Here is an 18,668-nt window from a genome sequence, read left to right as displayed (position 1 = left end):
CCATGGAAATACCACACCATAATACTCCCATGGAAATACAATGGATTCACGGTGGCCACTTTTCCATGATCTCCCAACAAATCCTCCATGAAATGCCAATGGAATTTCCACAATTTTTCTGTTGATGGTACAATAATATATCGATGGAAAATCAGTGGATTTCCAACAACATTTTTTGTAAGGGGTCACTCTGGCATACATGGCAATGATCAAGCAGACGCAGCTGCCCGATCTGCCCATGACGGCTTCAACTGCGTTGCCATTCCTCTTTCAAGAACCGACGGCGCCAAAGAACTTTCCACACTTGCGCGTGACCTGACATTAGCTCAATGGAAATAATCCGAGTTCACAAGTGCACGCCTTCGTACCCTGGACCCTAATTCACAGCTCCGTAGTTCGCCTGAGTTTCGACGACGTGATTGTACCCTTTTAGTCTGTCTATGGCTTGGAGTAGCATTTTCAAACGCGTACTCTTTTCTTATCGGAATGGCCAACAGCCCACTTTGTGACTTTTGCGGGTGCAATGAAACAATCGCGCACCTTCTTTTTGAGTGCCCTCGTTTCAACATGCAAAGAGCAGTCCTCTCAGCCACCCTCGACAAACTGGACAACCGCCCAATGACAGAAAACAACATCCTTGGAAACTGGCCTACGCGAACATCAGCGCGATCCGCTATGAAGGCGCTGCTGCGGTACTTAAAAAGACACGGGACTTTCTGGCAAATTGTGACTGTACACTGTGTGGCGTAGGATTGTACAGTGACACTGCGTAACACTAGGAGCGCCTTTGCGGGCTGCGTGCCAGTGCCCACAGAAACAGTTCGTGTGTATCGTGTGGGTGTGTTTGTAGGCTTTTTTTTGCCATTTTTATCCTTTTCTCTCTCACACCTATCACATCCCTTTGCCCCTCCCTCAGTACAGGGTAGCCAACCGGAGATAATGGCCGGTTAACCTGCCTGTTTTTCCTTTGCCTTTCTCTCTCTCTCAAACTTGGGTTGCAGTCAAAACTTAGGCCTCGTTCAAAGACCACATTTTTGAGAGCATTACAGTGGATAAAAGCGCATGTGAGTGGCGACGTCATTCGTTCCATATTTTTCGTGCTTCGTTTAGACCCGGAAAAACGTACCGATCTGAGAAAGAGCTTGCTGCGAACAGTTGCACCCAGTGCTTCTTTTTGGTTTACGAGACTTATTGAGCAACATTTGTGTAGTTGTATTTCCTAATTATCTAATATTGATAATGATATTAGAAATAATATTTATTAATTTCCGCGGCTATTGATCGTAACCCAGCGTAAATAATAAACAAAACTTATTCGGTTTAATACGACGGATACCAATGCGTTCTGGGTCTCATCCGTGAACAAGGTACCGCTTATTTTTGTCCAGATACATCTCATACTATACAGACTCATTTAGTTGCTTCTCTAACCAAACTATATTTCAAAGTCACATCGCTGCCTTATATTTTACTACTTTCTTGTTGCCTCGTCCTGTTTCACTTTCAATATGCTATTATGCCATAAAGCACAAACCTGCTATTGCTGCATCACAGTAGCGACAGGTGCCGCGCCACAAAATAGAGTGATACAAACCTTCATTATATGCCAGAGATGTTAGCCTAGTTGATCGCGTCACAAGAATTTCAGTTTACTTGCTGCGAACACGTTACGAGTAGAAGTTAAAGTAAGTAAATAAGTAACTAAGTATAACGTAAATATTCTGGGTACTTGGTGAATATCGGTAAGCTATATAAATATCCTGTTTTGCCCAGCGCCCCGGCACACGATGGCGGCGAGGAGGAAGTGTTCCCACCGGCTGACTGGAATGAGCAGTCCTCTGAGTTGGCGGACAACGAGGCAGCTTCCAATGACTTTTACGTGGGCTCAACGACGGGAGTCATCTATTTCGTCAGTGAGAACGGGAGCTGCGGCGACGTCTACCAGATGGACGCAGGCGTCGCACGTCTTCTGCACGATGTTTCCAGAGACGCGCTCGTTGTTGTCACTGACACCTTGACCCTTGCCCAGTTTGCCATCGCAGACGACGGGTCGCTGTCAGAGCAGAGCCGTTTCAAAATTAGCGGCCATGGTACAGACATGGCGGTCGCGTGGGTAGCAGTTCAGGACGGAGTCATTGGCATAGCGGCCGGTGAAGCCAGTGTTCGCTTGCTGAACCTCGAGACAGGCGAGACCACGGTGCTCTCGCTTCCAGACGCGGACTACGGCGAAGCAGTGTCGTGTATAGCCGCAGATGCTTCCGGAAGGACCCTGATCGTCGGCACGAATCGCGGCCGCGTCATCGTGTGGACGCTGACCGAAAAGGCGGTGGGCACTGCACATTGGCGATCGCAATTGGCCGCCAGTTTGCGTAGTCCCGTGCGAGAGTTGGCGTGGTCTGAGACTCACCGGATTGCCGGCACCCTAACGAGTGAGGATATGTTTCTCCTGATCGAGCAGGAAGCTTGCTTCAGTTTTCGGGAAGGCTGCCTCGCTCTTCAAACAGCCGCCAAGCAAGTATTTGTGGACGGTGTCTCCAGCAACAGTCAGATAATCCTGCGAACCGAAATACCTGTGAAGTCTCTGTTCGTCAGTCGCCACCACATCGCCGTGTTTAACGGAAAGCGGATGTTCTTCTACGAGACACTGCCAAGTAGCAGGTCAGCCAAGTTCTTAGGAGCTATGAACACGGATTCTTCGCTTATTGGACTGCACGACGCGAGCGTCTACCTCGTGGAAAACGGCAAGCTCAGCGCCAAGACCTTTCAGGGCATCCTTAAGCAAGCGATTCCTGTCTCGGAAGACGACGTGAGTGCAGTCTGCCTCGACATATCGGGAATCTTTCTCGCACTTGGCTTATCAAACGGACGCGTTCGCCTGTGGGACTTAAGCAGGCGAGAGGCTAAACTTCACGCAGAGCTCAAGACAGCGCTTGTTGCCAAAGGGCATGATGTGCCGCACAGAATTTCTAGCATTAAGTGCAACTGCACCGGAAATAAAGTGAGCATTCTCGCTGAGGAGGACAGCGCGCAACATCGGAGTACAGGACGCGAAGGCTGCGTTCTTTACGTATGGAGCATAGAAGACGACTCAATGTTCCAATTCAATTTCGCGACCGGTGAAAGTACAAAAGGAAAAGCTGACAGTGACTCGGCATCCAGTATCATTGTACGCGACCGAGCTCCGATTTCGCATTACTGGGACGAAACTGACCCTAGACTGCTCGTTTGCGAAGCTCGGAGTACGCCAAGGGGATGTGTCAAAAACGATGCGCCGGGAAATCAAGAGCCACACGTCGTGGTGGTATCGCTGTTTGTAACCACAGAGTACGGCATTTTGGAGCAAGATGTCTTCCCACTTGACGACAAATTCAGACTGATGGGCGTGCAGGTGCCTTTCTTTTACCTTTTGGCCAAGCATTCTGGTGACGTCAATGAGCCAGGTGCAGCTGAGAGAGCTCCTGGTTCAAAGCATGTCTTCCGGCTTCCGATGCGAGATTTTGTCGGCTTTCAAGACTGCGACGACACCGTCCGCGACGCTATTATGACTTTCAGCTTCTTCATGACGCTTCGGGACATGGACGAGGCCTTCAAGGCCATAAAGGCCATCAAAAATGAGGCAGTATGGGAGAACATGGCGAAGATGTGTGTGAGAACCAAGCGGCTCGATGTGGCCAAGATATGCCTCGGAAAAATGGCTCACGCGCGTGGGGCTTGGTCCCTGAGACGAGCCATGGAGACTGAGCCCGAGCTGGAAGCGCAAACGGCCATCTTGGCACTCCAACTCGGCATGGTCCAGGAGGCGGAGGAATTGCTCGACAGCTGCGGTCGCTATGACCTGTTGGTCAGGGTTCTAGAAGATTCGGGTCAGTGGGAGCGAGCCGTAGACGTCGCTCGACAGCACGACAGAATTCGTCTCCGGGCCACGTACCACAACTACGCGAGGCACCTCGAGGCGTCTGGCGACGTCGAGAAAGCGGTGGCAGCGTACGAGAAAGCCGATACGCACCTGTTCGACGTACCTCGCATGCTGTTCGATGACCCGCAGGCGTTAGAGCAATACGTTCGTGCCAGCGGAAGCCCCGACATAATGAAGTGGTGGGCGCAGTACATGGAGAGCATCGGCGAGATGGAGGCGGCGTTGCACTTTTACGAAGCCGCGCGGGACTACCTGTCGCTTCTTCGTGTGCACTGCTACTTCGGCAACGTGGACAAGGCGTGCGACATCGCCAACGAGACGGAAGACCGGGCGGCGTGCTTTCACCTGGCGAGGTACCTGGAGAACCAGGACAACGTGCTGCAGGCAGTTCACTTCTTCGCGAGGGCGCGCGCTTTCGGCAACGCGATTAGGGTCTGCAAGGAGAACGAGATGGACGACCAGCTGTACACCCTCGCTTTGCAAGCAGCGCCCAAAGAAGCTCTTGAGGTGGCCCGCTACTTCGAGCAGCGCCAAGATGCTCTCGAGAAAGCGGTCACCCTCTACCAGCATGGAGGATGGGTTTCCAAAGCGGCTGAACTGGCTCTCCAGGTAAAGCACTCGTTCTTCCTATATTTCCCTACTGTTCTTCAGTAAACCCCGAGTGACGCAATGCAAGGCGCCGGTGTAGTTTTGTAGTTAAAAGTGATAAAGTACGAAAAAGTCTACAAACGGACAACAAAATAAAAAATTTACTTCTGCTCGTTCCCTCTCTGTCAGAATTCAGTATTTAATTCTTAAAACTAGTTTTGCAATTTGACAGACCATAGAGTACAAATATAAATATATATCCCTGGACACTGTTAACATCCGAACTCTTGTCGAGTGAGGCTAGCTTAGAGGACTCTTTGAGGAACTATAAGGCATTGTTTGGGATATCATTGGCCTTAGTGAGATTAGAAGAACTGGTGAGGCTTATACAGGTCTGACTAACGGCCATGTCCTCTGCTATAGAGGTGTCCCAGATAAGAAGCAATACAGGGTAGGATTCATAATCCATAAGCACATAGCAGGCAACATTGACGAATTCTACAGCATTAATGAGAGGGTAGCAGTAGTCGTAATCAAACTTAATAAGAGGTATAGATTAAAGGTAGTACAAACCTACGCTCCAACATCCAGTCACGATGATGATGAAGTACATCAGTTTTATGAAGATGTTGAATTAGCGATGAGAAAAGTACAAACTCAGTATGCTGTAGTAATTGGCCACTTCAGTGGAAAAGTGGGGAAAAGCAGGCCTGTGAACAAGCAGTTGGCAGCTACGGCGTGGATTCTAGGAACACGCGAGGAGAGATGCTGGTAGAATTCGAATAATGAACAGAATGAATGAATAATGAACACGTTCTTCAGAAAGTGTTGGAACAAAAAGTGCACCTGCAAACGCCCTAATGGTGAAACAAGAAATGAAATTGATTTCATACTTCCTGCCGATCCCAGCATAGTGCAGGATGTAGAGGTGATCGGTAGGGTAAAGTGCAGTGATCATAGGTTAGTGAGGGCTAGGATTCAGCTCAATCTGAAAATCGAAAGAGTAAGATTTGTCAAGAAGAAACAGGCCAACCTAGAGGCAGTAAGGGTAAAGGCAGACAAATTCAGGCTGGTACTTGCAAACAAATATGCAGCCTTAGAACAGAGATGTAGATTACATAGAGGCAATTATTGAAACCAGAGCTAGGCTGGCTTCAGAGGCAGCAATTGAAGTGGGAGGTAAGACACCAAGGCAACCAATAGGTAAGCTCTTTTAGGTAACAAATCAGCTAATAAAGAAACGACAATGGATGAAAGTATCCAGCTCAAGAGATAAGATAGAGCTCCAGGAACTGTCAAAACTGATCAACAAGGCGAAAATAAGGGATATTCGAAATTGTAACGTCAGAAAGACTGAGGAAGCCGTAAAAAATGGACGCAGCACGATATCAGTGAGAAGGAAACTTGACATAGGACAACTCAAGATGTATGCACTGAAAGATAAGCAGGGTAATATCATCAGCAATATCGAAGGTATAGTAAAAGCAGTGGAAGAATTCTGTACTCACCTGTACAGTGCCCAGCCACGATACCTCCATTCGAAGTAGTAGCGAACAGGTTAGAGTAACTCCTATAACTAGCCATGAGGTTAGAAGTACCTTGCAAGACATGAAATGGGAAAAAGCGGTAAGAAAAGATGGAATAACAGTCGATTTAATCAAAGATGGAGGAGAAATAATGCTTGAAAAACTGGCGGCTCTCTATACGTAGTGTCTATCGACTTCAAGCGTCCCAGAGAACCAGAATAATGTAAACATTATACTAATCCACAAAAAGCGACACGTTAAAGAATATAAAAATGATAAGCCCATTAGCTTCCAGTCAGGCACGTACCCAGGGGGGGGGGCCCGGGGGGGCCCGGCCCCCCCCCCCGAAATCAAGTGGCATACCCCCTCCCCACCCACGCCACCACTCCTCACACATTCCTAAAGCGCCGCCAGATTAATGTTGAGACTTGGCAGCTGTTCATCGGTCAGCCTTATGCTGCCTTTTGCACTCCTTTTAGATGGCGGTAGTTATCGGCATCTCTTGTAATGTGAAGGACAGTTTTCTCATAGATTCCGCACCCGCGCGATTAACTCGAGATGCGTTCAGTTGTCACCATCTATTCAACCGTCACACGCATAGCTGTTGCTTTTGTTAGTTCAACCTTCTTTGTTTAGGCTGATCCTGGGACCAGAAGAGGGATGCGGCTGTTACTCAGCTGGTCTGTACTCTCATGGAACGAGTTGCGTCCGGAGAAAACGCCAATTGCGTTTAACTTTTCCCTTTGCTTCATTATTTCCTTGAGTTACGGCTCGCCGCGACGCTGGCAGATGCCCGGAACCATATACACGTGATACGGGTTAGATAAGGTGGGAAATAAAATGATGTGAAAGAGCATCCATCATGAAACCCTGCAATAACCCTTAAACCCATAAGCAAGATGACTGTCGCCCGTTACCTCGTCTGTTTTTCGTTAATTGTATAGCACTTTTCGTGCAAAATTGGAAACTGGAAACAAAAATCGCAAGGAGTTCAGAAATTAAGCGATCTACTAAGGGAGAGAGCCAACGCAACAACCAAACTGCAAGCAAAAGTGAACAATAAAAATGTTAACCGTTCTTTATGATAACATTTATGGATCAACATCTTTTTATTTAAAAAGGAAGTAGAGAAAACGCCGCCGGAAGTGGAGAATAATTACTTCCTTCGAATGACGCTTCTACAGTTATCGGTCGAACCGCCTCACGTAGCCACTTCTCTGCTGTGCTTATGTGGGTGTTTTTCTAACCTTTCTCGGTGAGCGCAGTACGTCTAGAATTGCAGAGTCCTGCGCTCTACGCGGTAGTATGGGACTGGCGGCCGCACAGCGTTACGCAATAGGCGGAACTGCCAAAACTGATCCACAAGGCGAAAATAACTGAAATTCGAAACTATAGCATGTGAAACACCGAAGAAGCCGTAAAAAAACGAACGCAGCCTGAAATCAGTAAACGAGAAACCTGGCATAGGACAAACCATGATGTATGCACTAAAAGATAAGAGGGATAATATCATAAGAAATCTTGAAGATACAGTAAAAGCAGCGAAAAAATTCTAAGCTGACCTGTATACAGTGCCCAGAGGAGTCACGATACCTCACTTAGAGTCAGTAATGAACATGATACAGAAACTCTCCTATAACTAGCGATGAGGTCAGAAGGGCGCTGCAAGACATGAAACGATGAAGAGCAGGAGGAGAAGGTGGAATAACAGTCCATTTAATCAAAGATGGAGGAGACATAATGCTTGGAAAACTGGCGGATCTTTATACGAAGTGTATATCGACTGAAAGGGTCCCAGAAAACTGGAAGAATGCAGACATTATACTAATCAACAAAAAAGGAGACGTTAAAGAATTGAAAAATTATAGGACCATTAGCTTGCTCCCAGTATTATATAAGATATTTACCAAAATAATCTCCAATAGAATAAGGGCAACACTGGATTTTGTCAACCAAGGGAACAGGCTGGCTTCAGGAAGAGATACCTTACAATGGATCACACCCATGTCATCAATCAGGTTATCGCGAAATCTGCAAAGTACAATAGGCCTCTCTATGTGGCTTATATAGATTACGAAAATGTATTTGATTCAGTAGAGATACCAGCAGTCTAGGAGGCACTACGTAATAAAGGACTACAGAACGCTTACGTAAAAAGCTTGAAAAATATTGCTACATGCGTGTGGTATTTGTTTGTTTGAACGAGGTGCGTGGGCGCCATCACTCCAGAAAAGAGGAGGAAGAACGAACTGGGCTCGCGCTGTGAATCTAACCGGTCAGCGCTGCAACCGTTGTTGTAAATATAATCTGTAAATAGTTTCTCATCTTACTGGCTCGTCCTTCGCGTAAAAATATATACAGAGGTTCTACAGCTACCTTAATTCTACACAAGAAAAGCAGGGAGATACCTATAGGGAAGTGGGTCAGACAGGGAGACACAATTTCTCCAAAGCTATTCACTGCATGCTTAGAAGAATTCAAGCTATTAAATTGGGAAGGCTTAGGAGTAAAGATCGACGGCAAATATCTCAGCAACCTTCGGTTTGCCGATGACATTGTTCTATTCAACAACAATGCAGACGAGTTACAACAAATGATTGGAGACCTTAACAGAGAGAGTGTAAGAGTGGGGTTGAATATTAATATGCAGAAGATGACGATAATGATAAATAGCCGGGCAAAGGAACAAGAGATCAGGATCGCCAGTCGGCCACTAGAGACTGTGAAGGAGTACGTTTACCTAGGTCAATTAATCAGAGGCGACCCTGATCATGAGAAGGAAATTCACAGAAGAATAAAAATGGGTTGGATCGCATACGGCACACATTGCCAGCTCCTCACTGGAAGCTTACCATAATTATTGAAAAGTAAGGTGTGCAATCAGTGCATTTTGCCAGTGCTGACATATGGGGCAGAGACTTGAGAATGAGTTAAAGACCGCTCAAAGAGCTATCGAACGAAGATTGCTAGGTATAACGTTAAGAGAGAGAAAGAGAGCGGTTTGGATCAGAGAGCGAACGGGTATAGACGATATTCTAATTGACATCAAGAGGAAAAAATGTAGCTGGGCAGGTCATGTAATGCGCCGGTTAGATAACCGTTGGACCATTAGGGTTACAGAATGGGTACCAGGAGAAGGAAAACGCAATCGAGGACGACAAAACACTAAGTGGAGCGATGAAATTAAGAAATTCGCGGGCGCTAGTTGGAATCGGTTGGCGCAGGACAGGGGTAAATGGAGATCGCAGGGAGAGGCCTTCGTCCTGCAGTGGACGTAAAACATGATGATGATGATGATGATGATGATGATGGAGGTGGTGGGCCTCCCCCGAAAAAAAATCCTGGGTACGTGCCTGCCCCGAAGTACTAATAAGCCAGAAAGAAGCGCAACGACGAATGGCGACGCCCTCTCACAGTTCCCCGCACTATAGCTGGCCCCTGACGTCTCGGATTTGATAGAGTATGGTCGGGACTAATAAGGACTTGTCGATAAAAAATTACTACGCTGCATTTGGAAGGAACCCAAGTATCGAACCTAGCGAGTTTTCAACCAAGAAAAGTTATCAGCACTTTTCCCGCACATGAAACAGCCCAAACCTGCGAAAGTATACCTTAAAATATGAGACGTCACACTGACGCGTGTCTGTGCGGCTTGCGTGCGAGATTTAAAAAGGAAAACTTTGGCCTTCATTTTCTCCACTAGTAATAAGCCTTTCAGTGCTGAACAAACAAGGGAGCAATAACAACAGCGCTAAACAACAGGACGAGTGAAAGGACACAGACAACAGCGCTAAAGTTTCGAAAGAGAGTTTCGAAAGAATACTCCACGATTCCAAACTGATTTAACGTTGCTCTTTAGTGCCTATTTAAGAAGAGGCGAGGGAAGCCTTTACATCTATGCTGCACTTCTGCTCGCATGACGCAACACATTTTATGGAAGTATGGTCCCATGCATTTATCATCACCATCATCATCAGCAGCCGGTTATATGTCCACTGCAGGACGAAGGCCTCGCCCTGCGATCTCCAATTACCCCTGTCCTGCGCCAACCGATTCAAACTGGCGCCCACGAATTTCACCGCCCCACCTAGTCTTCTGCAACCCTCGACTGCGCTTCCCTTCCCTTGGCACGCATTCGGTAACCCTAATGGTCCACCGGTTATCTAACCTGCTTCTTATATGACCTGCCCAGCTCCATATCTTTCTCTTATTGTCAATTAGAATATCGGCTATACCCGTTTGCTTTCTGAGCCACACCGTTCTCTTCATGTCTCTTAACGTTACGCCTAACATTCTTCGTTCCATTGCTCTTTGTGCGGTCCTCAAATTGTTTTCGAGCTTCTTTGTCAGTCTCCAAATTTCTGCCCCATATGTCAACACCAGTAAAACGCACTGATTGTACACCTTCCTTTTCAATGATAATGGTAACCCTCCAGTCAGGAGCTGCCAATGTCTGCCAAGTGCACTCCAATCCATTTTTATTCTTCTACGAATTTCCTTCTCATGGTCAGAGTTCCCTGTGAGTAATTGACCTAGGTAAGTTTACTCCTTCGCAGACTCTAGAGGCTGACTGGCGATCCTGAACTCTTGTTCCCTCGCCCGGCTAGTCATCATCTTTGTATTCTGAATATTAATCTTCGACCCCACTCTTACACTCTCTCTGCTAATTAAGGTCCTCGATCATTTGTTGTAACTCGTCTTCAGTGTTGCTGAACGGAACAATATAACCTGCAAATTGAATTTTGTTGAGATATTCGCCGTTGATCCTTATTCCTAAGCCTTCCCAGTTTAAGCTTGAATACTTCTACCAAACACGCAGTGAATATCGTGGGAAAATTTGTGTCTGTTTGTCTGACTTCTTTCTTTATAGTATCATAGTATCATTCCCATTTCCCCGTTTATTATGATATGAATAATAAAAATCGGGCCCCCCGGTCAACCCATTTTTTCTCGTTGCTTTTTTTATAGGTATCTTCATACTTTTCTTCTGTAGAATTAAGGTATAGCCATGGAATATTTATACTTTCCGAGATATTTACGCAAGCGTCCTGTACTCCGTGATTGCGTAATGCCCCTATGACTGCTGGTATCTCTGCTGAATTAAATGTCTTCTCGTAATCTACGAAAGCCATATAGAGAGGCTGATTGTACTGTGCGGATTTCTCGATTACCTGATTAATGACATGGATGTGATCTATTGTAGGGTATTCCTTCCCGAAGCCAGCCTGTTTCATTGTTTAACGTTACGCATAACAAGTCCAGTGTTGCCCTTATTCTATTGGAAATTGGTGAATATTTATTATAATACTGGAAGCAGGCACGTACCCAGGATTTTTTTTCGGGAGGGGGGGCCCACCACCTCCATCATCATCGTCATCATCATCATCATCATCATGTTTTACGTCCACTGCAGGACGAAGGCCTCTCCCTGCGATCTCCATTTACCCCTGTCCTGCGCCAACCGATTCCAACTAGCGCCCGCGAATTTCTTAATTTCATCGCTCCACTTAGTGTTTTGTCGTCCTCGATTGCGTTTTCCTTCTCCTGGTACCCATTCTGTAACCCTAATGGTCCAACGGTTATCTAACCGGCGCATTACATGACCTGCCCAGCTACATTTTTTCCTCTTGATGTCAATTAGGATATCGTCTATACCCGTTCGCTCTCTGATCCAAACTGCTCTCTTTCTCTCTCTTAACGTTATACCTAGCAATCTTCGTTCGATCGCTCTTTGAGCGGTCTTTAACTCATTCTCAAGTCTCTGCCCCATATGTCAGCACTGGCAAAATGCACTGATTGCACACCTTACTTTTCAATAATTATGGTAAGCTTCCAGTGAGGAGCTGGCAATGTGTGCCGTATGCGATCCAACCCATTTTTATTCTTCTGTGAATTTCCTTCTCATGATCAGGGTCCCCTCTGATTAATTGACCTAGGTAAACGTACTCCTTCACAGTCTCTAGTGGCCGACTGGCGATCCTGATCTCTTGTTCCTTTGCCCGGCTATTTATCATTATCGTCATCTTCTGCATATTAATATTCAACCCCACTCTTACACTCTCTCTGTTAAGGTCTCCAATCATTTGTTGTAACTCGTCTGCATTGTTGTTGAATAGAACAATGTCATCGGCAAACCGAAGGTTGCTGAGATATTTGCCGTCGATCTTTACTCCTAAGCCTTCCCAGTTTAATAGCTTGAATTCTTCTAAGCATGCAGTGAATAGCTTTGGAGAAATTGTGTCTCCCTATCTGACCCATTTCCCTATAGGTATCTCCCTGCTTTTCTTGTGTAGAATTAAGGTAGCTGTAGAACCTCTGTATATATTCTTACGCGAAGGACGAGCCAGTAAGACGAGAAACTATTTACAGATTATATTTACAACAACGGTTGCAGCGCTGACCGGTTAGATTCACAGCGCGAGCCCAGTTCGTTCTTCCTCCTCTTTTCAGGAGTGATGGCGCCCACCCACCTCGTTCAAACAAACAAATACCACACGCATGTAGCAATATTTTTCAAGCTTTTTACGTAAGCGTTCTGTAGTCCTTTATTACGTAGTGCCTCCTAGACTGCTGGTATCTCTACTGAATCAAATGCATTTTCGTAATCTATATAAGCCACATAGAGAGGCCTATTGTACTTTGCAGATTTCGCGATAACCTGATTGATGACATGGGTGTGATCCATTGTAAGGTATCTCTTCCTGAAGCCAGCCTGTTCCCTTGGTTGACAAAATCCAGTGTTGCCCTTATTCTATTGGAGATTATTTTGGTAAATATCTTATATAATACTGGGAGCAAGCTAATGGTCCTATAATTTTTCAATTCTTTAACGTCTCCTTTTTTGTTGATTAGTATAATGTCTGCATTCTTCCAGTTTTCTGGGACCCTTTCAGTCGATATATACACTTCGTATAAAGATCCGCCAGTTTTCCAAGCATTATGTCTCCTCCATCTTTGATTAAATGGACTGTTATTCCACCTTCTCCTGCCGCTCTTCATCGTTTCATGTCTTGCAGCGCCCTTCTGACCTCACCGCTAGTTATAGGAGAGTTTCTGTATCCTGTTCATTACTGATTCTAAGTGAGGTATCGTGACTCCTCTGGGCACTGTATACAGGTCAGCTTAGAATTTTTTCGCTGCTTTTACTGTATCTTCAAGATTGCTTATGATATTATCCCTCTTATCTTTTAGTGCATACATCATGGTTTGTCCTATGCCAGGTTTCTCTTTTACTGATTTCAGGCTGCGTTCATTTTTGACGGCTTCTTCAGTGTTTCACATGTTATAGTTTCGAATATCAGTTATTTTCGCCTTGTGGATCAGTTTTGGCAGTTCCGCCAATTGCGTAACGCTTTGCGGCCGCCAGTCCCATACAACCGCGTAGAGCGCAGGACTCTGCGATTCTAGACGTACTGCGCTCACCGAGAAAGGTTAGAAAAACACCCACATAAGCACAGCAGAGAAGTGGCTACGTGAGGCGGTTCGACCGATAACTGTAGAAGCGTCATTCAAAGGAAGTAATTATTCTTAATTATTAAAGAAGCGCTATCAATGACGCAGCAAACTACGGCGTGCCGCTGGGTCCTTTCCTGCGTGTTCTGTGCAAGGCCGCCACCAGTGGCGCGTCCGTCGGCGCGCACTATGCGCATACAAGGAAGTTTTAAGATGTGTGTCCATGCAATGCACGAAGAGAAAAAATGAGGATACGCCAAACAAATAAAAAGTCAAGAAATTCGGGATTGTGTGTATACGGTGCGACAAACTCTCAGTAAATAATCCTTTCGAAAATCCCGTTCCCTCGACTAATCGACGAAGACCTATAATTAGAATTCCCAACCCGCGGCAAGGAAAGCTACCTATGTAGGCTCCCTTCATAAACAGGGACACTCGCACACATAATGTGGGAATGCACGTCGCTCCCGCTTTCTCATCCCCCCGTCAGCAGCGATACTTCCTGGGCATCCTGGCTCAGATCCGGGGACGTCGACCGACAGCTTGAACTGGTGGACTGGGCGGAGAAGGCCAAGCAGGCCCACGGCTTTATATGAGCCCGATCCCTCAGCCACGTCCCCCTTTCACCTCCCCCCTTTCAATAAAGTTTACCACCAACCCGACCTTGCCCGTTTATTGAAAGCTGCGGGATGGAGGGAAAAGGCCCTGTCTCACAGACTGCGTTTTGCAATCTTTATGTTGACCTTAACCTCCACAATTGTGCGCGTCGTTCCGTGCTCGTTCTATTATAACGTCTCTCGACAACTTTTCATGATAAAGACTACTGTTTTCGATAGAATGTTGCTTACAAGGACTGGGCGAACAGTTATGCTTCAATTATATTTCAGCGCATGTTCTTTTTTTTTCTTTTCAGAATAAGTTTAGCGCAAAGCAAGCGACCACATAATCAAAGAAACACCGGACGAGCGCTACGTGTAGCGCTCGCGTCCCGTGTCTCTTAGTATGTTTGGCCGATTGCTTCGCGCTACACATGATTGTAAAAAAGTCAGTTCAATGTTTGGTAATTCTGGGCCACACGTTTGTTCAGTGCACTCGTGGCGAGGAAAATCCTAGTTCTGTCTCACCCTGCAGGCCTACATGTCGGAAACAAACATTTGTACCGATAGAGTCGTGTCGGGACTTTGAGATTTCTCTAAAAAAAAATTGGGGGCACTCGCATAAAAATACGGAACGGTTGGCAGCCAGTTCCTGCAATGCGTCTCTTTATTGTAGCGTGGCAAGCAGCACGAGCCAAATGCCGTGACTGTCACTCTCATTGCGTAGAGATCGTTTTAGGGAATCGGCACTGCTGTCAGCTGACCTTTTGCACATTGGCTCCTGTGACGAATGTGCGTTTTTGGCACCGCCCGCAAAAAGAAATAACCCGACGTTCGCGATTAACTTGAGCCGCATATCAGTAGAATCGAAATAGGCTCAGTTGGAACTATGTATGTACGCCGCTCCAAGACTAAATGAGACAGTATACTGCGAAAAGGATCCCGATGTCATCAGAAATGTCGCTTAGTGGATTCATTGGTGATAAAACCGAGATCGAAGCAAACGATCTTGGAATGCTTCACTCACTGATTCCGTTATGAAATGCTAGGTTCATATGCAAAATAAGTGCTTCTTCAAAACCCACATTGCTTTTGCCTTCAAAAATCTCGTATATTCGGATATGTCGAACTTTGAAATATACCATATCGCATGGAATTTATCCCCCCGCCCCGTTCTAGCAGTCGAGCTCGAGCAGTCGCGTACGTCTGGCCGTTTGCTCGAGGCTAAGTATCGACGCCTTTCGCTCTCGGAAATCGCGCGTCTCTCACATTGCCGCGCCGGGCCTGGTGCCTGCATGCGTGCGCAGGCCGGGGATCTGGGCGCGCTGCAGCAGGCCGCCCAGGAGCTGGGCCCCAACGCCGATCCGGTCCTTGTGCGCACCACGGCCGACCGACTGGCGGCCACCGGAAAGCACGACCAGGCCGTGCTGCTTCTCGCCGCCAGCGGGCAGAGCGAGGCCGCGCTCCAGCTGTGCGTCCAATCGAACGTGCTCATCACCGAGGAGCTCGCCGACAGGCAAGTGCCCGAGCACGAACACACGCTTATTGAACACAATTAAGTGCACGAAAGGTGGCAATCATTTATCCCCAACAGCTTTGTTTTCTTTCTGATCTTGCATGTTCACTTCATAAGGTACATGAGCGTGATTACCCGCGGCGATGGCTCAGTAGCTGTGGCGTTTCGCTACCGAGTACGAGGTTGCTGCTTCGATTCTCTACCGCGGGGAAGCAGGAGACCTAAGAAATATCGGGAAATTCTGGGACATCACTTCGCTGCGGCCTGCATTACGATTTTGTTTCTGGGTCCGCGAGCGGCAGTTACGAAACCATAGAGCGAAATGTCGCTTGCACCAGCAACTATAGTGTATACCTGGGGCCGTATAAGTAAAACTATTCCAATATGTTTTTATTCCAATCTCCTGGCGTCAAATTCGCGTAACCGCCGAAGCAAGCATCGGGCGTTCACCCGCAGGGCTTTCTGAACAAACCAATCAAATGCTCCCCGCGTTCATAGGAGATGACTTTTGTTTGCTTGAAAAACGAATAACATTCCCTGCACTGAGCGGCTTGTCTTACCTAATTGGCTCACAAGAGGCGAGGAGCATGCTCAAGTGGAGAGGGATTCGATAGGGCTGCGCCACTGCACTGAATATCGATAACCGGATGAAGAGGGTGGTGCCGGCGTCTGCGATTGGTCCGCTATCTCTTACTTAGCTTGCGCTGGCTCATCGACAATCGCGGCGGCATGCAATTGAAGCTTAAGAATGACGCTAAAACGGACCCTCAGCAAAGAACAGTTGGCAAAACGAGGTCGTAAACGTGCCCAAAGTGCTCGAAAACGTTACACGGCCACGCAAAAAGCTTTATTACACGCAAATAAACCCATGCTTTTCGGCACGGGCGAGTAGCCAGTGTGTGAGCGATCGGCGGCAGCGATCTTCTACTTCTTTCGGAACGGAGTAGCCTGCGGCTATTCAGAAGAAAATTCAGTATTGGGGTGCTATGCAGGATGCGCCGAGTTTCTCGTTCACCCGAGTTTTACCCGAGTTTGCTCGACGGCAGTCAGTGAACGGAGATAGCGCGGAACGCTCCGAAGGTGCAGGCAAAAGATATGTAGACACAAAGCCGCGTATGACCACTTGAGCGCACCCTGTGCGGCACGCTGCTTCCACGTTTCAAGCGCAGAAGGCTGCACAACGAATTGCGCCAGCGCCGCGTATTGTCATCAACGGATTACCGCAACTTAGCGTTACCGTGACTAAGCCGCTGTCTGTCTGCACACTTGCCGTGAGCCGCTTGCCACGCCTTTCCCGGGTGCGTCAAGGGCGTGCCTCTCCTTTCGGGCACTATCTTTCTTTTTTCCATCGAATGCGAACAGGGTACATGCGGCGCATTCTTGCACCTACACTTTCACTCAAACCAATACGTTAAAATACAACAAATAAAATAACGAACATTTTTATTTCTTTAAGTATCTGTTTTTCGTTTTCAACGCTAGAAATTTGTGATGACGAACGGAGATCGAGCAAATTATTATATTTTGCACTTCTTGCCGCGAGTGGCGACAGTGAGGCGAAAGCTTAGAAGCGGTACATTGAAGCGGGTCGCACGCACGAGGGCGTTCAAGCGGTGATAAGTCGCGTAGGGGCGCTGCAGTGCTATTCTCAAACAAAAAATCGGTCATGATCCATGGAGGGTCATGGCCACTTATTCTCTATTAGGGGAATAGAAACGCAGCGCCGCGGTACGGCTGTTCATCGCAGGCGCTTCACTAGGCTTTTAAGGCCCCCGCTTAACCAACTAAAAACGACACAACGGCTGTCGCTGCACAATGGCGGTATGTTGTTTTAGAGGGTAACACTGAACTTAGTGTCACACATTACTCCCCCCCTCTTCTGGCTTGAATTGGCGCGGCTCGCTACGTGCTTACGCGCGCTTTTCTGAGCGCAGATTGATGTGCGCTTGGTTTCTGCACTAGGCTTTTATACAGTCGCTTTTTCGAGCGCAGATTGGTGTGCGTCTGGTTTGTGCACTGCGCTTTTATACGATCGCTTGTCGCTGCTTTCCTTCTCTCTGGCTTGATTCGGTGCGGCTTGGTGCAGGCGCACATATTTGGTGTGCGCCTGCTTTTTTTTTGCGCTGATCTTCGAACGCATCGCTCGCTGCTAGATATAAGGAAGTGCTGCGCCGCGGGCGTACCGTGTATGTAAGCGAGCCAGAAAACTGCGCCTTGTTTTCGATTACTTTGTCATGTACCTTACCACTGGGGAGCACCGAGCGATCGCTTCTAACAAACGCAGAAATGAGTCTTTGCAGCGCGTGTGGCCATTAATTGACTCCCACCACAGCCATGTGAGGTGCGACTCCAGCAGCGGTGCAGTTACCCTGCAGTTGGCGGAGAGGAGGTGGCGTTCAGTTTATTAACTTGCTAGTTTTTGCGTGTGAACGCCCGTGATAGCTCGTGAGGTCGTGCGGGAGGAGCTGCTGGCGCGACACTTACTCGGTGGCTCCGAGTAAATTGATGAATGCCTCCTTCGCGGCAAGCGAAAACACAATCGAGGCCGCCTGATGACGGGCGACAAGGTTCCGCGGAGCCGGCAAAATCACGGCGGCATTGCAGACCTTGGACCATGGGTATTCGGCATGACCTGCGTGACCACCGGGCAGTTCCGACTATTCAAGGTCGACCGACGAGATTCGGCGACGCTAGACCCCATTATTGCAGCCAACGTTGAACCGGGGACCACAATCCACAGTGATGAATGGGCCGCATACAACTGCATCCCGAACTTAGTGGATGCTGACGGAGTGAGCCTCAATCTGCAATGGGAAACTAAACCAGACGGCATGAAATTTGTGGACCCGATCACGGGCGTTCACACGCAAAAAATGGAAAGTTATTGGCATGCAGAAAGTGAAGCGCCACCTCCTCTCCGCCTGGAGTCGCACCTCGCATGGCTGTGCTGGGTAGTCAGTTAAAGGGCCCCTGAAACGGTTCGGACAAATTTTGTAGGCGCGTAGGGTACAGCTTAAGTAGAACATTCGCACCACAATTTAAGTGAAGCGTTACGTATTAATGGAGCTGCAAGC

The 18,668-nt window shown here is 47.5% G+C and overlaps 1 protein-coding gene across 1 annotated transcript in view; it reads left to right on the top strand.

Moving 5' to 3' along the window:
• The window catches only part of rempA (intraflagellar transport protein rempA), a 109,433-nt gene that overhangs the window by 51,610 nt on the left and 39,155 nt on the right, over window positions 1-18,668 (top strand). The window contains exons 3-4 of the mRNA XM_070528511.1: window positions 1,774-4,525; window positions 15,386-15,594. Of these exons, the coding sequence (XP_070384612.1) occupies window positions 1,774-4,525; window positions 15,386-15,594 (2,961 nt within the window). The remainder of the gene's footprint in view (window positions 1-1,773; window positions 4,526-15,385; window positions 15,595-18,668) is intronic.

This window comes from Dermacentor albipictus, unplaced genomic scaffold, assembly GCF_038994185.2.
Source record: "Dermacentor albipictus isolate Rhodes 1998 colony unplaced genomic scaffold, USDA_Dalb.pri_finalv2 scaffold_12, whole genome shotgun sequence".
In the NCBI taxonomy this organism is placed as follows: domain Eukaryota; kingdom Metazoa; phylum Arthropoda; class Arachnida; order Ixodida; family Ixodidae; genus Dermacentor; species Dermacentor albipictus.
This window is presented reverse-complemented; position numbering and strand designations above follow the sequence as displayed.